The sequence below is a fragment of the Vanellus vanellus genome (assembly GCF_965231255.1).
Source record: "Vanellus vanellus genome assembly, chromosome: 5".
Lineage (NCBI taxonomy): Eukaryota > Metazoa > Chordata > Aves > Charadriiformes > Charadriidae > Vanellus > Vanellus vanellus.
In genome coordinates, this window is record NC_138910.1 from 20,018,913 (window position 1) to 20,042,049 (window position 23,137).

General features: G+C 37.2%; 2 protein-coding genes across 2 annotated transcripts in view; both read right to left on the reverse strand.

The window, feature by feature from the left end:
- The window catches only part of FAP (fibroblast activation protein alpha), a 40,912-nt gene extending 24,997 nt beyond the window's left edge, over window positions 1–15,915 (reverse strand). Inside the window, exons 1-11 of the mRNA XM_082483843.1 lie at window positions 15,839–15,915; window positions 15,479–15,563; window positions 7,756–7,851; window positions 5,719–5,813; window positions 5,499–5,573; window positions 5,267–5,319; window positions 4,147–4,219; window positions 2,434–2,554; window positions 1,719–1,873; window positions 517–620; window positions 49–184 (exon numbers count right to left, since the gene is read on the reverse strand). Of these exons, the coding sequence (XP_082339969.1) occupies window positions 49–184; window positions 517–620; window positions 1,719–1,873; window positions 2,434–2,554; window positions 4,147–4,219; window positions 5,267–5,319; window positions 5,499–5,573; window positions 5,719–5,813; window positions 7,756–7,851; window positions 15,479–15,563; window positions 15,839–15,844 (999 nt within the window). The 5' untranslated portion in view covers window positions 15,845–15,915. The remainder of the gene's footprint in view (window positions 1–48; window positions 185–516; window positions 621–1,718; window positions 1,874–2,433; window positions 2,555–4,146; window positions 4,220–5,266; window positions 5,320–5,498; window positions 5,574–5,718; window positions 5,814–7,755; window positions 7,852–15,478; window positions 15,564–15,838) is intronic.
- Window positions 15,916–21,744: 5,829 nt separating this feature from the next.
- The window catches only part of IFIH1 (interferon induced with helicase C domain 1), a 31,124-nt gene continuing 29,731 nt past the window's right edge, over window positions 21,745–23,137 (reverse strand). Inside the window, exons 15-16 of the mRNA XM_082483717.1 lie at window positions 22,658–22,751; window positions 21,745–22,550 (exon numbers count right to left, since the gene is read on the reverse strand). Coding sequence (XP_082339843.1) covers window positions 22,368–22,550; window positions 22,658–22,751 — 277 coding nt within the window. The 3' untranslated portion in view covers window positions 21,745–22,367. The remainder of the gene's footprint in view (window positions 22,551–22,657; window positions 22,752–23,137) is intronic.

Consider the following 23,137-nt stretch of genomic DNA (forward strand, 5'->3'; position numbering starts at 1 on the left):
AAAATGCTAATTTCAGCAATGTTAAATTAATATTTCCAACTTTATTACCTCTGGACATTCCCAAGTATTTGAATTTCCTTTGAAGTCACAAATAGCTAGGACTGAAAAATTCTGGATTCTCTTTAGCCATTGCACACAGATTCGACTATCTGTTACCCAAGTAAGCCAAGTAAAATAGTGATCACTAAAAAATGAAAGAAAAAAAGAAATAAATGGTGGTTATTAAAGAACAGGATTATAGAAGCATTGCTACAGATTGTATCCCCCATATTGCTCTGTGGAAGACAATAGCAAAGCTTCCGTCATCTTAGGGATGTTTTTTTGTTCTTTGTTACAAGGTATCATATGGACAGACAGAATCAAAATAAAACTTTTCTAGTTACCTTCTGTTCCATCTATAAGATGAATATGGAACCCCACTGTTAGAAACAGAAAAAACCTCAGAGGTTCAAGCATTTAAAACAAATAGACAGAAACTTTTTTAAAAAAGAGAAGACATATTTGAGGGCACACTACCTGGACGCTATGACTGCAGGAACTGGCACCTCCTTAGGACCAAATGCTTCAGGGTTAATAGTATCGACAATAAACACTTTAACAGTAGGATTTTTAGCCCCAGCCTTCAAAAAAAAAAAAAAAGTATCAGGTTATTCAAATCAGGCTCTGAACAATTCAGATCAAGGAAGATTTCAAAACTTTTTGCAGGAAGGGAGATAGGTCACAAAATATGTATTCAGTTGAGTATAATAGTGCAAATGTGGTCTTACAAGATCGCGGCGTGACACTACAGCAGTAGCACATTACTTAACTTTGCATCATTTCATACAGAAATAAGAAAACCTTTTAAACAGTCAAATTTAGTGCCTTTCTATGCAGAAAACGTGCTTGATGGGAACCAGCATTCTATTTGCAGTGCTGATCTTTGCTGCGCATACTACACTTACTTTGCCATAAAACTCTGGGATTATATTCAAATGATTGCAAGTGCTCTTTGACACCCCAGCTGTGAAATAAAATGGTTTAGCTTAAACTGATTTCATGCTTGCTTATTCATTGCATACATTATTAGTTTTTTAATTCTCCTCCATGTGTGGTCTAAACCATCCTGCTTAACTTCAGAACTGTAACCCAGCTGACAGCTGAGTAACTTCTTAAGATACATTAACATGATCACTTGCAATCATATGAACATGACAAGAGTCAGGAGAGCTCTCTAATACATGCTGAAGAAATGCCAAGCTAAAACCATCTTGCCTTAGATCTGGCACTTGAAAGCAGTTAAAATCCAAAGCCCCTTGAGATCAAAAAGCCCTATGAAGTGTGCAAATAAACTGAAGCTGTCATAGCTTTTATTTTTCAAAATAAAAAAGTCTTGTAATTGATTTACTGTAATGAAAAATAACAACTGCATAATTAACACATCACAATGAGTAAACTGAATTGAAAAAAGCAAGGCTTGATCATGCAAGCATGCACTTTTGCACATGCTTTTTACTTACATGAGTAATTCCATTTATTTCACTGATACTATTAAATATCTACAGTTTTGCATGTACCTATTGCTTTTCAGAACTTGACGTAAGTTTGTTTTCTTTCATTAATTTAGGCCAAATGGATTTAACCACTGTAACACAACCATTTTTTAAGCACAGTTGATTTTATCATTGTAATAACTCATTTCTCAACAGAAAGTAAGTCAAAAGAATGAGAAAACATACCTTTGGGTATGGGATAATTATTTTCCTAGGATACTGGTCCTCACCAAAATATGAATATTCAATAACTGGTATGTCAGAATCATTAAATTGTACGAATGCTAAATATTTTCCACTTGGAGACCACCACAGTGCATACTTTGTTGCTAGCATTTCCTCTGAGGAAAAAAAATCATTCATAATAGTTTATCATTGCAATCTATGTATCTTCTAATCTACCTTAGCATTGTACTCTTAGCAACCTAGACAGGTAATGTGAGTTATACTAAATAAATAACACCAAATACGTTGCAATACTTCTCAATTCTGAAAGGCCTTAAGAACTCTCAAAACAGGCACACAGATCCTATTTAACACACTTGGGTTTTCTATGTGTGCATGTGGGGTTTTTTTTTATTTTTTTTAATGCACTGAAATGCCAATTTTTCACCAAAATTAAAACTTCCATTATAGCTTAATTCCCAACCACTGCCTGTGCAGCAGAAGAAAGCCCAGTATATATATATATAGTTTCAGCAACAAAAGACTCAGGATTTTGGTTACACACTATGAATACAAAATGCAGTCATTGTATGGCAAATAAAATATAGAAATGAAGTAATCCTTAGGGGTCTAAAAATCATGTATCATCACAGATATTTTAGAATGGATTGTGAGAACCAAGTGATATAAAGAAAGCATTTAACATGTTAGTTAGTGCCCTTCAAGGTTTACTTACCTTCATAGACCCAATCAGGAATCCCATTAAATATTTCATTCTGTTTTCCATCACTAGTTATTTTAATTGATGCCTCTCTTGGACTTTGTTTCAAATAGATATTATTCTCATATACATATACCTAAAAACAAGAAAGTATTTCTTACAAGTATAGGCACCAATAACAGAGGTTAGAGTAAGATCTTCTGCAGTCAATGCTCTTACATTATACCAACAAGAAGACATAATGAACACAAAACAAGAAATAAATGCTACACTAAAAGCCCTTGCAAATTCTGCAAGAGTAGGCCAAATTCTATGTTCAGCTATGACAGAATAAATCTTGAACAACTCCTTTGATTTTAATAGACTTCAGAGGATTCTGTGACTAGCTTTGTTTTGGAAAATAATGAAAAAGAAATATCTTTGAAACTTATTCAAATTGTTGTGTTTTTTAAAAGACACTCAGACAAAGTGTTTTGTGACTCTTCCTTCTGCTTCCACCAAAAGTAGATGACAAAAACAAATACACAACAACTAAAAAGAAAATGATTGAACTTTTCTAAACCTGTCAAAGGCCTAGGCAATGTGAGATGAGACAAAAAAAGTTTTTAGTCTGTCTGGGCTGGTTTGCTTCTTTCTAGTAAATTAGTTATCAAAAGAGAGTTCTTGCAATAAATGCTTGCAGGCCTTGGGTATCACTAAATTTCAATCAAATCAATGGACATGTGGTTAAGAAACCAGCACCAGAAACATCGCTTTCTTAGAAAATCATGTATTTTGAAGCTATAAGCATTTGTTAGCAACATCAGTGTAACATTTTATCTACTTTATGCTTTAAATGAAAAACAAAGCAAGTTCTAAACTTCTCAGGTAACATACAAGGACTATTGTATAAAAACATCACAGACTACTAGTACTAGGAAGATAGGAAGCTATCTTTATTGTGTTCTGTCTTCAGAATTCTTGGTAAAGAAAATAGCAATATTTAGTTTAATTGAGAGAACTAATACTCTCTTAGAACATGGAAAAATTTTCCTAATAAATTTTCCATTCATATTAAGCCCACTCCCTGGTTATTTTCTGAAATTAGTTTGATATTTAAATTTTTTTTTCTAGTGCAGATATTTTTGTCAATACTGGATAAATAGTTAAAAAACCACTAACAATTATGGAGCTGATGCTTTGAAACCAAGAATAAAAAAGTTTATAAACTTGTTACCATATGCAATAGGTCTATTATAATTACTGAGAAATACATACTTAGCTATCAAGTAGCTATTAAACAAAAAAAGAAATAACATTTTTTTCTAATAGGAATCTGGCAGCCATTTCCTAGAGTAAAAATTTTAGAAAATGTTTTAAATACTGTATCTCTAAATCTCCATAGTAAACTCATGTGTTTTACAGCGTCAAAGGAAAACACATTGGTTTTCAGGCCTTGAAACTACCTATAATCCTATATAGAATTATGTTGGTCAATTCCTGATAAGAGACTGGCTAGCAAACTGAAACACACAATGTAGCTGAGAACACGTATTCTTCTACTGAGACACAGACAAGTTAAAGTTTAACAAGTTAAAACTGTTTTCTTTGTCATTCTTGCTGACAACCTAGGTTAATACACACGGGTCTGTCAAAAATATTGCCTAACAAAATAATAACCAAAGGCAAATAAATGTCTTCTAGCCATACAAAGCAAAATCATTCTAGTGCTTCGTTATCTTTACTGACCAATTTGTGTCCCACGGGTGACCAGGATATATACTGAATTTTATGTGGAAGCTGATTTTCTGTTACAAAACCACTAAAAAAAGGAAAGAAGTTGAGATGGCTTTTTGTGCATAGTGCAAATGGATCATTATACTGTACATTCATATAAAATTCATGAAGGGCTATATTTTCTAACAGATTTTTGTTTCTTGAGCAATGCAAAACTAAGGCAGGCGGTGGGACATGCAGTAATGTTATTGGTGTGCACCAGTGCTGGTAAAGATTTGCAACTCAACCCTTTGAAAACATACTCAACAGCCTAAGAAGCCAGCCTTTATCTCTTCTACACACTGCACAAGCATCTACAGTCATTTGCTCTATCTGCAGTCTGCATTACAGTCCCAGCAAGTTATTGGGAGATGTGAACTCAGGACATAGCATGCCGGGGCAAGCATAACAGCAGCCGTTACATTTGTTAAGGATCACGACCCACATGCAGTACCTCTCTACTCACATTAATTGCAGCAACCTTTTCCTGTCACCTTGAGCCAACAGTTTCCCAAGTATGGAGCACCTCAGAGCAGTCCGTATTGCTCAGAACTAAGAAGCATTTGGTCATGCTGCTACTTATGGCATAAAAAGGTGACTGGGGAGGCAGATGGCCTCCTTCAAACTTGGGTGGAAAGAGGGTTGGTTCAGGGAAGATCTTGGGAAAGAGACTAAATGCCACGGTAGAAGCTGTAAACTTTTGAAGAAAGCTAAAGATTAGATTGACAATAGAAAGGATGAATTAGATAACAGAAGGGCGTGGAGACATCAGGGGTGAGACTGAAGTGGACTCAAGCAACCAAGAAAGGGTGGAAGAAAATTATGCAAAGAAGAAAAAAAGATGAGAATCTTGAGCAGTGAAAGTTTTAGGACATGAAATATAAACCAGTCCAGATACCTGGATGAGTAGATGAAAGGACTGTATAACTTTCTTAGAGGCCATTTTTTTCAAGCAAACAAGTAATCTGACAGATTCAGGCAAGAGCAAAGTAGTGGTAGTCACATGACTATAGAGTTTTTCAGTGGAAATGCTTGCAAGCACACGCCTACTGGGTATTCATCATAACTCTCTGTAAGAAATATCAGTCCTTACCCATAGATGAGATCATAAATGTGGTATGATGCTGTATAAGAATATCTCCACAGCTGCCAAAATTAATCAAGAAAATAATATTATTAACTTCGAAAAAGATAATCTAAAAATAATCAGCTGCCTTTTCACAGCCTACCCCTTTCTCAAGAAACATTTATCCATGGCAACCGCAATCAACAAACTACTAAAATGAAACAAAAAGTTTCATTAAGCGATATATTAAAATAATTACCTTTGAATAATTGCTTTCCAGAGCTATGAAATATTTGTCTGATGACAACACATAATTTGAAGCATTGACTTGTTTCTGAAAGATTAAGAAGTAGATTAGATTCTAGTAAAAAATCTTTAAATAAGGATTTGATAAATCAGATTTTAATCCACTCACTTTTACTGGTACTTGAAATGCAAATGCATTTTGCTGTCATTTTATTAATTGAAAAGGTACGTACCAATGTGCTGTTAGTCATGATGGTAGTTGGGTAGTTTCTTTCAACATTGTAAAGAATAATATCATCTTCTGCAGACTGATGAAGATATTCATTATCTTTGTAAATAAGATAAAAGGGCTGTTACCTTGCACAGAAGATACTATTGAACAGATCTATTTATGAAAGTATTCACAATCCTCTCAGTGAATAGATTTTGAGCGAATACATCTCTCTACATAAAATTTTTTTTCTTCTAATGATGCCAAGGTACGGCCTTATCAGCAAACTGTCTTTAGGGTTTCTGAATATATTCTCAAGATTACACACTGTGCACAGAATCAGCTAGTTAACTTTATAATTAAATGCCAGATTTTATTGTCAGTAATGTCTGATCAAGAATACCAGACCCATTAGAAGGTCAGCATCACAATGTAAATGTTTTAAAGAAAACATTCAAGATCTTTGCTTATAATTTCACCAGAACATTCTGATTGGTACAGATTCTGCAGGTAAGATACCATCTGACACTATGTAAATGATACTGTCCTTACTCACACAGGTCCTACAAAGAGAGGGTGAGTGGCCTTCAATGAGAACAGAATTAACCCTACCTGTTCTCAAGACCTGAGCCATAGTTTGGTAGAGAAAGAAGATCAGAATTTTAGTTTCACGTAATTATTTTTACTGCTATAAACAGAGAGAAAGAATTCCATAGCTGGTGTGGCTAAAGAGAGAGAGAGAGACTTCAGCAGTTTAAAAGCAGCCTGAAACATTGTATAAGGTGTTCTTTTTTAGGAAATTCGATCACCAGTGGATCTTTTGAGCACACTGCTGTGATTTGTGTAACACCATTTGTGGTGATCTCAGGTCCCCTTAGGAAGAGATACTCAACTTTAACTCCTTGCTTCAGAAGAAAAGTATGCATGTAGAATGTTGTAGGCATGACTATCTGTGGAATTTATGGCATCACTTTTGCATGAGTTTTGTGACTGTTAAGAGGAAAGATAAGTCTAAGTGAGAAGGATATAAAGAGGGAAGGAAAATAGTAGGTTTAGGTGATATGCTGCCTATGTACTTCAGACAGAATTCTAACAAATGGTGACCAAATTTTTAAATTGTACAAATGATATCACAGAACCACAGAATCACACAATATCAATATATTGTGTTGATAATATGTTGATATCAATATCAACACATTGTTAATTGTAAAACTTGAACTGCTGCTAGCAATGCCCTGGAAGGCTTCAGTTCTGTTCTAAAATTGTGGGTTAAAATTAACTTGGTAAGACTCCATGCACTATGTTTCTTGTCTCTAATCAGAGAATAATAATTGCTTGAGACAGTGCATAGATAGGAGTGGTAGCAGTGTGTGGACAAGAAGGTAATCCAATCTAGCTCAAGCCTTTCGGTGCTGCTGCAGTTCCATGATAACAAGACAAGTATTTCAGCCACACACAGACATACATTAGCAGCAATTAACTTCGTGTCTTTAACTTCCACCTTAAGGAGCTTGCTTAGAAACTCAACCTTATTTTCTATGCAATGCATTGGAACTCAGGAATTTCAGCAGTGTCAGCATTTCCTTAAATGAGATAAGAACAGTTGGGCTCATTGCAGAGCTAGGTACTACTGAAAACAAAGAACAGGACCTGTTAAACAGGCTACCTCAATTATTACAAATGTAAGTGAAAAAGTTCTGTGACAAACACAAAAAAGGAGATTGCTTAAGAAATGACTGACACATTGACATATTTCTTTCACTTGCTGCAATGAATATGACAGTAAAAGAAATAAAACACTGAAGGCCTGTGTAAAATTATAGTTTATACTTGACTCAAATATGTCTGTTGAAACATCAAATACCTGAAATTTCTAGAATGACTGACAGAAGAGTAAATTTCAACCATAAGTTTTGACTAGCAGATTGTTTAATTTCATAGTTAGCATTCATTCACAGTAAAGCTGGAAGCAAAATACATTTCTGAGACTGTGTAAGCCAGTCTGGAAATACATACTAGAAAGGCTTATGTACGTTTGAGAAAAGGTTTTACCTACCTGACACCCAATATGGAAAAAATGTTTTATATTGGAAGTTTCCGTTCAAATAATCCTCCAATGTAAGAGCTCTGGGACCACCATCTGTGTTGACAACTAAGAATAAGACAGAAAGTTTCTGTTAATGCAATGCTGTGAAGTGGGGAAAAAAAAAAAAGAAAAAAGAGGAGCAATTACTAGTCCAATATTTCCTTTTTTCTATATTTAGCATCAGAGAACAGCAAGGATAGCATAATACTGGAGGTATGCAGAGAGTAGGCACAGCAGAAAGGAACGTTCTCTGTTACTGTTCTGATAAGGACTCTGCAGGACTCACCTTTAGGAATACAAAATTAGAAACCAGACAAACTAATTTATTTCACCCAGTCATTTATTCACTCAGACATATTTACTTGTAGAACCCGTGAGTCCAAGAAAAGCATTTTCTACACAAAGGACAGTTCAAATTTTTGTTTAAAGCATAGATTTCATGAACTTGTGTGGTATGTAGACACAGGACAACAAACAACAGAGAGCCAAACAACAGGACGTGCTGCGAAATTTCATAAATGCCTCATCAAACAGTGTTAGAAGATGGATATAAGGCTTGCAAAATAATCACCATCCACATATATTTCTTAGTAGCTACATGAAAGAAACAGATGAAGGTATGCAGGTAAAAATAATGCTGAAAAGTAATGAATGAGTGAACCCAAACTTCAACTTTTTATTTAATGCTGCAAAAGAAAATTAGCAATGATTCTGGAGAGAAGACAGTTACTCTGATATTTGATTTCTAAGCAGATCAGATAGTCGCATAAAAATAATGGACAAAATTATGGCTGGTTTTGTGGTTCTTGTCTGACTATGTTTCTTCCCAAAGCTAAATACCTTAAGCTAGGGCAGATTTCAGAAACAAAATTTAAGGACAATCAACTGGATAAGAAGAGGGTAATACTGAAAATACTGGCTTGCTAAGTGCATGGAAATGAAAAATTCCATTATAAAAATGTAATAAAAAGCCAATAAGAAAAACTATGCAGTTCACAAGAGAAAGAGTACTTTATTTAATACTCAAAAGATAGAGGAACATTTCTGATAAAGGCCAGTTTTTAAAGTTCAGTACCATAAGAATGGCAGGTTTTAAGTCTAAGCATTCTGGAATCTATGCTTTTCTCCTTTAAAATCAAGAGGACTTTTGCCACAGTCTTCAGAGCTAGTGGGGATGTTACTCTGCAGCCTAGTAGATCTCTGTCACTTCCCCTGTTTGTTCCTTCGGAGCTCTCAGATGACAGCCAGATAATCAGGATGACTCATTGCCCTCGGGTTTCATATCATGCTCCATCACTTCCTCATTACAGCTGCCCTCTCTGTTAAGATCACACTGACTTCCTAGGAAATGTTTCTTCATATTCTCTTCTATGGTACTTTGTAATGATAATACATGTTTTCTTCTGCTAAGTGACTATTACTTACTGTAGAATACACATGTCAGGTTGACTGTTGACACTAGCCTTGTCTGCGTTAATGCAGAAGAAAACTGTCATGAGAAATAAAACTGAATGCCAATCCATAGGCAAAAACCTATCAGGATAAACTCTGAGCTAGCAATAGGTCCAGAAAATATCCCAAGAGGTTCAATAAGAAGTTAATTCCTCTTGCTGATACCATAACTGTATATTAGAGACCCTTGATACGTTAATAAACAGCACAGAAGATGGCAAACTCTTAAAAAAATGTGTAGAAAATAATTCCAAAGAATAATCCACTTCTATTTATACTAAGTGATGATACTTATCGCTACCTTTCAGTTTAAATTCCCTAAGTGAATATGCCTATTAGCAAAAGAAATCCACTGTTAAGATCTATTTCCATGGTTGTATGTATAGGAGGCTTAAGTTTGCAGTCCTGTTTGATAGCTTAATCTGGTAAAATATCCTGGTTCCTCCTCTCAGTTTAAGAGGATTTTTACTAAAAAGACAAGCAACATCACAAATGTCTCATCTCTGGTCTAATTTTCACAGCTCTAATTTAAACTTTTACTCTGTTAGCCATCTCACTCTTACATACTTAATATTCCGTGATAATTTATTATGACTGCTAATGGTTTTCAAAATGTGTCCACTCCTATCTGAATTTCTACCAATGGACTGCAAAAAATCCGAACGCAACCATTTCTTACTTGATTACTTATAATTTTGAACGCTTGTTTCTAGGCAACAGAAGATATATTTAAATGCTTTAATTAAAAGCAGCATCTTTAATTGTTTCCTATAATTGTTGCTGATTCTTTCTTCTGTAACTAAAGACTGGTTCAATAATAGTATTCAAAATCTCTGCTCACAGAACAGACCCTAACATGATAAGTACTCTCCACGTCTGCAGCACTATATAGACATTGATTTGGATGGTTGTTGGTAGGCTTGGTAAATTCTTATGTTGTGTTTCATTTCTCTATGAATTAACAAAGATGAAAAAAAGATGCCCAGGGACAAAAAGGAAGCAAATAGCAGAGCCAACCACAGAAATGAAATCTTACCAAATTTCAGCTTTGCTCTTTTCCCTTCACCACCCCACTGTCTCAATTTTAATCCTTTGTGGTCCGTTTGCATGTATTTACAGGGTGCAGTTCTGTATTTCTCTGGGCACTGTTTTGGTTCACAGTGTAAACTGCTTATGTATTCCATGATTATAATTATTCACTGATGTATTTGACTTACATGTATAATTGTGGTGGTAAAAGCCTGTAAGCATCTATTAATTGCCACTGGCTTTATGCAGATACCTTCTCCTTTACTGTTCTGTTAATTGTTGTGAGAGAGCTTAATAAAAGACAGAAAGCAGAACTATCAATTATATTAAACTCAGATTAACTATATGCACACCAATCTATCACTGTGAAATTCTGTTTGTATCATGACGATCATTCCCTTTCAAAGACCGGATGTGGATAGACCAACACAACCCTTGCTTTAGATTTCAAAGCCCTGCTGGCTTATTCCTCAACATGGTCTAAAGTGCATCCATATAAATTGTGTGTACTCCTGCCAAATTAAACCAAGTGTACAAAACGTATTCTGGTTTCTGTATGTGTTATTTTTATACACGTAGCTGTATATATGTATTTGATATGTATTTAATATATATGTATTTTATATGTATTTTATTTAGCATCCACTGTTACACAGCAAATAGATGACTTGCCAAAAGAAAACTGATTAGCATCTTGGGATAGCCAACTTGCAGATGGTATTATATTCTGCTTCTGGACTAGAACGTCCATTCTTCACTCTGTGGTCTGATGCTAAATAGCTAAAGCACAAATTCCTTCAACATGCGCAAGATGACAGCCTTCCACTTGAGGAAACCACAGCCTGGTTCAGCATCAGAAATTAATTCCAACACTCCTGATCCTGCCCCAGAACTTTGGGTCACACTCAGCTCCACATCAGCTGAATCTGCTTTTCCACACCTGCATTACATTCAGTCATTTTTTGGGGGGTGTGCCACTGCTTTGTCAGTGAAGGTTAGTTAAAAACACCCTTTGGAATGAGAAGAAAAGATGAAGTATGAAGAAGTCATGTTCTGCAGTATGATCCAGCTCTTGTTACTGTTAGGAACAGAAACTGTATAGAGAATGCTAGAATGAGAATGGTTTAGTTACTGCTGCTTCTAACTTCTCTACTGCCTAAGGATCCGGGAAAGGAACAAAGCCTCTAACGATACACTGAAAAAGAATCATTATAATCCCTTTCATTTATTGAAAATTAAGTTTTCAGAAACTATAAAGAAAAGCTAATATAAAAATTTACCTTAGATCATAACCATCATACATTATTTCTAAGCATAGACTTGGAGAGGTAAGATTGTTGTGGTAAACCCTTTAAATTAGTCCTGAACCTCAGTATTTATTCTCTCACCAGCATGTAAATAAGCACAAAAACTAATAGAGCCTGTTTTGGTTAAGCATTTCATGTTGATTTAAGAATCTGAGCGACAAAGAGTTTCTTCAAAGCACTAGTCAGATTTGGTAAGAAAAAGCCCACCCAGCCCCACAGCCCTAGGAGTATTGTCACAGACCGCAGCTGAACAAGTACAGCAGACTGAACCCGGTTAACGGAATATAAACTAATGGAGCGTTTTAGTTTTTGAAAACTTATCTAGAAAGACTTTAGTATGAATTCCTACCAATTTTTATGCAATCTAAAGCATCAAACAGAAGCGGTATGAATTAGTCTAATCGATCTTAATATTGTTTTTTATTATTCTGTTCAAATAATGTTATGACAACTCTCTGCCACCAGCGTACAGAACACTGTAAATAGGTTCACACTATTACTTAGATCCAAGCCTGAACTCATAGCTAAGACTGAACCACCAGACTTTGGTGGAAGCACAGTGCCACAGTAATCTATTGATTTTCGATTACAAGAAACTTCAGCAACAGCTGAGAGTTTATAATCTCTAACTGTCACTTGCCAACTTTGATAGATGACCAAGGAGATGAGAATTTCCCTTTAACTTTACCTCTGTTTTAAGTCAAATATCCAGGCTCACATTTCAATTAGAAAGCAGCAACTAACAGCACCACCTCCAGCTGAATTCACTGCAGACAACTGAATTCCTGACTGGAAGTATTATTTTTCTTCCACTCCACAATGTTGGAAGCCACACTGCTTAACGTTGCATCCAAACACAGGGAACCATTTGTTGAATCAGAAAATGGATTTGGCTGGGGTGTAGCAAAGAACACCAGCAGTTGCTAAGAAACTGGCTGCTCACCACTTCCTAGCTGAGAAGGATGCCCTGTGACCTTGTCTGCAACATTAGAGAAAGCAGGTCTTGGTCTCAGGCCTAGGTCGAGTGTACAATAGGAGCAGAAACACTGACACGCAGGATATTAATTAAAAATAGCAGAAGAAAAGATTAATTTGGAGCCTAAGCAATACATTCAGTAAATTGTAACTCTGCCTGTGGATCCACTCTTTCTTTTCAACTGCAGGCAGCTATTTTCTTTCTTGTTTAATGCTGCAGAAGAACAGGACTAGGTACACCAGCGTACAAGTGAAAAGAACCTTTCTGAAATGTTTAGAGTTGGGTTATCACACCTGGGTTATTGTAGTAAGGTAAATCACACAGCACATTCCTAACTCAAAGAAATGTCAAAAAACTGTCACTAATTTCTTAGGCATAGATACCATTCGCTATATCGAGATCGCCCTCCTTGCTCTTCTCAGCCCCACACAAATTGTGTAATAACCACAACTAAGTATTTCTCCCTTACTAGCCTCTCCAAACAGAAAATTATTTTCAGTATAACTTTTCAGAATTATTCACATTTTTATACTCTCCACGTGTAAACCAAAACCAGCTACCACATTTTGAGAAATCTGAAGGACATGAAATTACTAGACACTTAGCAGATGAAACCAGAACTAAATATTTCTTCCAGTTCTTTCAGAATTACAGACAACATAGAATCATAGAATGGTTTAGGTTGGAAAGGACCTTGAAGATCATCAAGTTCCAACCCCCCTGCCATAGGCAGGGACACCTCCCACTAGACCAGGTTGCCCAAGAGCACATCCAGCCTGGCCTCCACAGGGTTGGGGCCTCAACAACCTCTCTGGGCAACCTGTTCCAGTGCCTTACCACCCTTAAAGTGAAAAATTTCTTCCTAATGTTTAATCTGAACCTGCCCTCTTCCAGTTTAAAGCCATTCCCCCTCGTCCTATCACTACAACATCTCTCTTTACTCATTTCATAAGCAGAAATTTAGTTGGTCTGTGTCAATACATTTCTCATATGTAATTAATTGTCTTTCTAGACTGCCACATCCTGTCAGTTAATCAGTACTAAAAGTGGAATGTACAAACAACATTCCACCTCTGTAGCTATTTCCTGTCTGTCTTCCACTTGCAAAATTTTAACTGCAAAATTAATTTATATTTCTTCCTTTAACAACTGATCAGTAGACTACTAAGAATTCAAAAAGGTATAGGCATTTAAACAGATAACTGCAGCACTTGCAGTATCACCTGAGAATAAGAGGCCATAATCAGATGTGTTCAACATAATTGTGTGTTCAATGTAATTGCGTGTTCCACAATTGTTTAAAATGCTCCTTCAAAACAACATTCTGTAAAGTAAGATAAATTCTTTATCACCCTACTGGATCTAAATGTCATGTCTAATATGACTGGTTACCAAGCTACTATTCCAAGAAACCACAGAGACAGAGGAGTTCTTTGTAGTGGCTCCGGTACTGAAGAAGCTCAGACTACGACCAGTGAGCAGGTATGGGATAACTTCAGAAGGGAAAAATATATTCACTTCCTCCTACAGTACCTTCCACAGTTTTTAGCAATTTCTTCAGGCTGCCAAACCAATCCTTGGTCTCCAGCCTCTTTGTTTCCTCACTGCTCTTTTTTATTTCAACCTCATTAAAATATTCTGCCCTGTCTAAACATGCAGACTTGGTATGAGTAAGTCTGACTTGATACCATACATGTATCTAGTATCAAAAGTTCTGATTTGACCATGCTTAAACTAGCCAAAAAATCTGGCACCCCATCACTGACAGTAAAAGTCAAACCTATCACTCTGAGGTGCTATCTCTTTCCAGCACTGCCTTCTACCTTCTACCTTGAGGTGCTATCTCTTTCCAGCACTACCTTCTACCTACCCAATGAGGATAGGTTATACTAACCTATTCACATGCTGCATAACAGAATCAACCTTAACTGCTTCAGAAACCTCCAACCACTCTCTCAATGAAACAACTTGAGATAACCATATTCCACAGAAATATCAGGTAGGAAAGAGATTTCACCTTTCACAAAACCTGTATATTAACTACAGGACTTAACTTTCACAAGACTTAAGCAGATATAGCTGAGTTTATAACAGCTAGTTGTAAATGCAAAACTTGGTTCATCTCAGTCACCCTCTCAACACATGAACAAAGAATAGTAATAGAAAAAATATTCCTTTAAATAGACACTGTTACTGGATTATAGGCTTTTTATTACTATTTTAACTATTTCAGAGGCATTCAGTTAATCTGTTATAATGAAAGGGCCATGTAAATACTTACATTGCCCTTACTGCACCTCTCATATAAAAAAAATTTACCATCAAGTCAGTGCCACTCAGGCTCTAAATTTCAAACCACACTCACTTCAAGCTTTACCAGAGGACTCAGCAGACCGCACTGTGTTGATTGACCTACAGCTGGCATAATAATACTAGAGCAAACTATGCATCCCGATTTTATACAATGTTGACTTTAATTTTCAAATGCAATCTTAAATATGTTCATGGACAATTCATCATTTAACCTCTAATTGGATAGACAACTTCTGTAATTATTACACAATCATTTAAAACCAAATACAAGTTCACCAAGCTAAGGGAAATTACTAACAGTTTGTGAGAGTCTCCTAACCCCTAACACAAAAAATAACATAATATGAGGAGATCTGAGAATTATTTTTGCAGTCTTGTTTGAGAACATTATATAACATGCACAATAAAGTTAATTCAGGTGCTTTTCACTTCAAGGAGTTCCTTGTTTCAACATCTACTGGCATTTCAATCCTGCCTTCAGGATATTTGAGCTGTCAGTACATTTCTGTAAAGTGATAAAGCCATAAAGATGATTTGACAAACTTTTGTGAACTTTAGAAGCCATAGTAGCTAAAGATACTGTGTTTTACACTACGTTAGATTATAAATGCCTTACCTCTTGATGGAAGCAGTATAATACACATAAGTAATAAGGAAAGCAAAAGGCATATAACCACGCCAAATATGATTTTTAGCCGGGTCTGCAGGACAGAAACAAACAATAATTACATTTCTAATATTGCCTGAAGCACACCTCTATGGCTTGTAAATAATTAAATTCTCCCCTTCTCTCTAACTGCAGTAATCCATCCAAGCAACAAGCAAAAATGTCCCTGCAGTACATTTGAAAAGACTTCCCTTTCCTTTTTCTTTAAAACAAATACTTTCACATCAGAGCCTGGCCTTGTGCGATAGCTGACAGTTTAAAACAACAGATGCAAACGTTACCAAAAGCTGAATTCAGCAACATACAGACCTTCATTTTCCTGCCGTATTCTGAAAGAATGTAAATTCTCTCTTCTGGGTGTTGGTCAGTGGATCTAGGAGAGGAGTTTGAAAAGGCAGTGTCTGTTTTCGCAGTTGGAGGCCAAACCTCTGGCAGACTTTTTTTTCCTACATACTTTTGAAAACTGTGCCAAATTTCAAAGGGTTTCCATAAAATTAGAAACAGGCTTTCGGGGAAGTTCTTGAACCAGAAATGGACGGTGGGTGGTTATAGGGGTGGTGATTATATACTTCCCATCAATGTGAGCTGTAACCAACATCTGCTTACACTAACTTAAGGGTTTTATGACTCAACAGTTACTTGATATGTACTGTTTTTCTCTGAAAAGTATCTACTGTGTATTTTGGCAATCCTCACATTCTCAGGACATAGTCATGACCTTATTTCTACTCTCTGCAGAGAAAATAAAAGAAAATCCAACTGCTATACTGTTCATATACAATTCATCTATGTTTACTTTCTGAAATAATAAATGATGGTGTAAGAATGCAAAATAAGAAGCAGAAACAGATACCATTTAATGTCTTCCACATGGGAGAATTACTTTTTTCCTCAGAAATCTACAAACTCCTACAAGCTATGCAACACAGCTTAGAGAGGCAAAGATCTACTGGCCCAGTGCAAATTTTGAAATAGTGCTTAAACCCCCAGTTGCACGTATTTTATTTAGGGCACTGAAATGAGGTCGACTGAAAACAGAGAAAACTTCTTTTGAGGCCGCAGTGTCAAGTTACATAAGAGAGCCCTCAGCAGAGGGAAGAAACGCTCCAAAAGGGAAGTAAAACTATGCCGTGCTCCTTAGACTGACGTTACCCAAACAGTCTCACTGCTGGTGTGCCCCGGAGCCGCTCTGAGGAGTGCGGGGGAAGGAGGGGAAGGCGCCTGGAGGCCGCAGCCCCGCTCCTTCCCTTCAGGCGGGTCCCCACAGCGGGGGAGGGGGGGGAGGCGGGGGGGAATAACGGGCGAATAACTGGGGAATAACGGCCGGCCTAGCGGCCGCCTGCCCCCAAGCGGCGCAATCCGGGCTGAAAAAAGACAGAAACGTTTAAACGAGGCAACATTTTCTGGGCTGGCAGCTCTATGTCGCCTGCCCCAGCACAGCCCGGTATCCCGCGGGTACGCGGGTCCCTGAGGAGCGCTCCCGGCATCGTTGGTGAGGTTGTGGTGAAGTTGTGTGCTTTTCAACGCATCTCCACGCACCCTGCAACCCACAACTGCTCATTAGCGATATCCAGGTCTCAGAAGGAGACCTTTAGATGATTAACCTGAGCATGAGAGTTGGCCAGGCATTTCAGATGTGTTATTAGGCAAAACAAACAAACAAACAAAAGAACCAAACCAAAAAAAAAAACCAAAACCAAACCCCAAAACAAAAAAACAACAAAAAAGGCAGTCTTGAACCCTTTATAGTATTCATCCAGACAGTGTGCTGTGGGGAAACACCAACAAAGGACTTGTGCAGAGTGCTGTGCCCCACAGCCATGACTTCAGGCTCTGTGTTACATACAGAAAGGCATCGGAGATGGCAGCAGCTGAACTGAGCTACTAAACAAAGCCTGTCATCCACATACTGCCTGTAGCTTCCCAGCCATTTCACCTGGTGCCCACACCAGCAGAGATGGCAGTTCCTGGTGCTGGTGGTGGGCCTTCCTCTGCTTGGCCTCCATAGACTGCGGGGGGTGGCCAGGCCCAGCTTCAGCCCCAGGCCCGGCTCAGCTTCCTTCTTGCTGCCACCTCAGCCTGTGTGGTAAATGTCAACTGCCAAAGGCGGCCACAAACTGACAGAACATTCACTGGGTTTGACATGAAACTTAGCGACCGGTGACTGGAAGTTGCAGGTTGGGCTTAGTTAGGTGTTCTTGATTTTGCATGTGGAGTCTGCTGAATCACCTCATCTTTCTCCCTGCGCCAGCCTTGTATTTCTCTCCTGTGCTTAATACCAAAAAGGGAAAAATAAGAGGGTGAGGAAAGGAGTACAGAATGGTGCTGCTTCTGTGTGGAAGTCAGGCATGGGGACTATGGTTTTTCAGAGGAGGTTACCAAGGACTGAATACCCAAATCTCACTGAAATTCAGTAGCAGCTGGGTGCATCACGCCATCTGGCTTCTTTGAAAATTGAAAATGTAGATGACATAAGTTTCCTGACACACCAAACTGTCCAGTAGAACTTGCGCTGTTTTACAGAGAAAAACCCTCAATGTATTACCACCAAAGGTAGTCAAGTTACCACCTTAGCCTGACAGTATCGGCTGGAATTTGAACCCTAACTGTTCCACCAGCCTTGGTGAGGCAGCGGCTGATCTGGTCAGTGTTTTGGCAACGTTCCTTACATAGGGGGATTTTTGAAAAGACATTAAAATGAATTGTCTGGAAAAAAACAGTGATATGAAACACACCTTATTTTCCCACAAACTCAATTCCCCTCTCTCCCCAGTTCTTGCCACAACAGTGACAAGTTATACAAGACACAGTTTCTGAATAAGATCCATCCTGTTGACATAAGCCATGCAGGAAAAAAAGGCTGAGAAGGCTAAAATAAATGTTCCTGATATGCTGTATATGAAGGGCAGAACTGAGCTGAAAAACAATAGTGTTTCCTAACAAGATAAAACCGCAGCTACTCAAAATTTCCAAAACAGAAAGGGATCGTGACAAAAGAATTTTTTCCCCATGTAACTCCTGCTTCTTATTTGTATTTCCAAATTGTTACTTATTTCCTAGCATTCTGTGGTTAATCCCATACGTATTTTCAATAACACAGTTCAGAGAAATCAACTTTTTTCCTACCAACATTGGTTGGCTAGTTTTCATTTCCAAATACGCAGCTTCCTCTAATGAATGTACATTTAGAGAATGCCTCAAAGGAAATGATTCAAACTCACATGATCTAAAAGACTTTGCAAAATTACTATATGCTGCATACTATGTATTTTATTAATTTGGAAGTCTAATTATTTATGCATGTGCTGTAGTAAGATTCACAAAGGTTGCAGCATTAGAAGTAAAACAAAATTTACCTGGCAGAGAATGACATTTACAAGCTTTGTAGATCTACTGCTCCTAACACCTGAAGTCCTTTCTCTTGACTGGTTATACTAGTACAAGTGTAAAAGCAAACAGCAATTCTTTCAGCAACCAAAGCTCTTCCTAACTTCTGCAACATCGGAACCCCCTAATGTAAGATATAAAGTGTAAGGAAGCTAGAAAGAGGGTGAAAGAGGGTGAATCAGTTGTAAAATGGACAAATTATGGAACAGAAAACATACTCCGTTTGTACAGCAACTATCCAACCAGTTATGCAACTACTCTAAGTTTACTAAAGCATTTACATTTCCCAGATGAGGAAATGCAGATTTACAGGTGTAGGTTGTGCATGACATCAGACCAAAAGTAGACAGAATAATGAAAATGCAACTGAAGCTGAACCAGTTTTTAAGTAGCCGCACACAGCGCTAGACAAAGCCCCAGTGACTAATAGTTTATCTTCTTTCCACATTTGTGAACAAATAAAAGTTCTAAGTAGAAAATACAATCAGGATTTGTCACACTCCCTGGAGGACTTTGGGTCCATAAAGGCAATAAATGCAGAAGTAACTTGCAGATAAAATATGGCAATTTAGCTTGTTTTTTACAACTTCACACTTCCTGGATGAACAATATAGGCACGTTTTACAACCCCATTCAAAGACAATAACTTGAAGTGGAAATTCCTTATCCTACACGCCAGCAGGATTCATTTCAGGTTCATTACGCATTAGGCTGAAGTGAGATTGTGCAAACACTCTTTAAGCTTTGGTGACAACGTGGCTGAGTCACGCTAGGAGCTGGGAGTATAACAGCAGCACACAGATGAACTGCAAGAAACCCAGGCATGTTTGTGATATGGCCCTGCTGAACTCAGCTATAAAAGAACAAAGAAATCCAGCTACATATGCTCATATGATGCTCCCTACATAAAGGGAGTATCAAAAGCTCAGATTTCAGAAAATCTACTCAGCATGGAAAATTATTTGACTGAGGACCCAGCAGCAATCTATGCAATGATACTATCTTTTTACCAGGGTTTTGCATTTCTTTAAAGTACTGAATAAATTACTTCAGACATGTGAAAATGCTATGTACAGTGTATTATGTTACATTTACAGAATCACAGAATCACAGAATAGTCAGGGTTGGAAGGGACCTCTGGAGATCATCTAGTCCAACCCCCCTGCCAGAGCAGGGTCACCTACAACAGGTTGCGCAGGACAGCGTCCAGGCGGGTTTTGAATGTCTCCAGAGTGGGAGACTCCACAACCTCTCTGGGCAGCCTGTTCCAGTGCTACACTACCCTCAAAGTGAAGAAGTTCCTCCTCATGTTAAGATGGAACTTTCTATGTTCAAGCTTGTGCCCATTACCCCTCATCCTATCAATGGGCACCACTGAAAAAAGACTCCTCCCATCCCTCTGGCATCCTCCCTTTAAGTATTTGAAAGCATCAGAAAGCATAATACATTACATAACTATAACAACTCATTAACACAGAAATACAGAGATGATCTGGATGATGATTATTTACCAAGACAGACTATTCTAATAATTAATTTTTAGCATATTTCATAGCATCTCATCAGATACTGAACACAGGAACAAAATGCACCTTAAATTATAATCAGGTGTGATCTATCAATCGTCAACATTTGCAAATAGTCAGACTCTCAGATCAATGTGTAAAAAGTGTAAACTTTGTCCTGCACTTAATGCTAAATCAGCAGATCCTAGCAAACAGTAGCCAAAAGCTTCAGTGCTAAGCAAAATACTACAATACAAGAAAGAGATTAACTTAGAGTTTCTAAGAACAATAGATGAGGGGGATGGTTTATTTTTTTTTTTAATAATGAAGTATCTAATGCTGAATAAAGAAATTGGTGAAGATTTCACATTTGTTCTGCCCTGCACAATACATAAAGGTAAGAATAGTATTATATATATACAAATGTAAAATACATACTCTACAAACTGTTTACACTCCGTATCTCTCCCTGACCTTTCCTGTTTTAGTTGTATCATTCAAATTACCCACGGAATCGCTGTGTCTTGAAACATCTTTGCATATATAATCTCTTAATTCTCAGTAGGCCTGATTTTTTTTACAGCCCTAAGGTAGTAGTTTATTGGTATAAATGATTGTGCAATATTTTCAACCTGTAAACAAACCACAATTTCTGTAGTTTAAGCACATTCTAATCTACAAAACTGCTATAGTGAAAACTCATCAGTGTGCATATTTATTTCATAATGCTATAATTTATTTATAACTAAGTAGCTAATTCCAAAATGGCCTATATCATTTCAGGGATATCTGAAATGTGCTGTTCTTCTCAGTTAGAAATTAGATTTTTTCCCCTCCCCCTGAAGCAAGGCCAGAAATATGAAAAAAAACCCCAAACAACCGAAATCTGGTCCTGATGCAAACCTGAAATCAAATCTGATTTAAAAAAATGTGCACAGTATTTATATTCATTTTAAAAATGTAGAGCAATTACAGATCTAGCCATGATAAGATTCTTTTTTGTTGGGATATACTTTTTAGCTATGTTGCAACTTAGAAATTTTACCTGGGGCTACTGAAGTGTTTACATGTCCATGCCAGTAAACATACCACTTTATCCTGAATTTGCAAAGTTGACTGTTACAACAAACAGACCTCTCCACTCTCCAATATCTTACTTGCAAATAGGGGGGGAAAAAATCTGTCAATGAGATAAATACGGAGACGCATTATGCTATTTTTACAGACAGAATACCACTATCCTTTAAATTGCTAGGGTGAAACTCTGGTATTATTATTGTCAAAATACTTACAGTGAAAGAGAATAAACAGTATCACAGTTGGTAAAGGTTAATCATGATAGTAATTTATTGAAAAAAATACGCACCTCATTATATAGCCAGTTTAACAATCCCATTAAACTAACACACAGAAAGCCACTTGGCTTTGTGCTTCTTGGACATTAAAATAAACAATTTCAAGTCAGTTTAAGGGTTTGATTTTTTGAAATGTCTTTTAATGGAAACTTAATTTTAGTCTGTCAAAATGTATGAGCTTACAGCTAAAGGTAATAGGGGAAGAACTCAAGTCTTGAAAACACTGATGAAGCAACAACGATTCAGAAATAACAGCTAATCTTCTGCGCTTGATGACAAGTCACCTAACACACTTTTGACAGTGTTGTCACCCCATGACAGACTGTAGCGAGGAGAACAGGAATTTGTTCCATGGATACACATGAATGCAATGTATTTGGTTGTCTTCTTTGCCCTGGAGTACCACATGGCAGACAACAGCCATGTGACTTCGTCCTTCTCCTTCCTTGTTTTTTTTTCCTCCTCAAAACAGTTTTCTGATGCCCAGGAGCTTTCACAGTGTTTATGATGCAGCACTCTTTATGGGATAGAGGAGCTTCTAATCAGCAGTTAGAGAAAAGTTGAAAGGCATTTTATTTTCATTTTGAGTCACTAATCTTCATCGCTTGAAGGACAATGAGCTGCATAATCTAAACTAGGAAACCTGACAGGCAGTTCTCCCCATTTCTTAAAAATGTGCTTCGTTGTTTTCTTGTCTTCAAACACAACCACAAAATTTCTAATCTTTAGACAAGGCAGATCAAGACCTCGGTGAACCATCATATTTCCCCAAGCCTGCAAGTACAAGGAAATTACCTTTCAGATAAAATAGACAAGATCATTAGACAGAAATAAATACAGACAACAACAACAACAAAGTATGAAAATAAGTTGTTCCTCACTTGTCCACAATCTTTACATATAATTTCCCCATTTGTCTGGTAATCGGCATGCTTATCTTGCAGTGTCTTATTTTCTCTTGTGTTGTAAAGAGTTCTGAAAAACAGTCAGAAACTGTGCATCAGAATACATTGGTCATTCAATGCTACATACAGCCTTAAACACACAGTGACTACAATTGCTGAAGTCAGATATGAAACCTAAAAGGTCATAAACCGTCTGACTTTTATACACATTCAGGAGTTGGAGAAAATGCAAGGTCCTATTTCATGCTCCTAAGTAATGATGAAATACAACTGTACTCCATGCCTCCTTTCGTAGCATTTCAGGAGCTGCAACCTCCCTCACACATTTTGAAGTAGGAGCAGCAGGCTCTCTGTTATAATAGGGGATAGATCAAGCTTGTTTTTTTCAGGTGCCATGGAGCTGTCAAAGAAATGATACCTGAAAGTTAGAGGTTTTCTTTTTATTCCCTGTAGTCC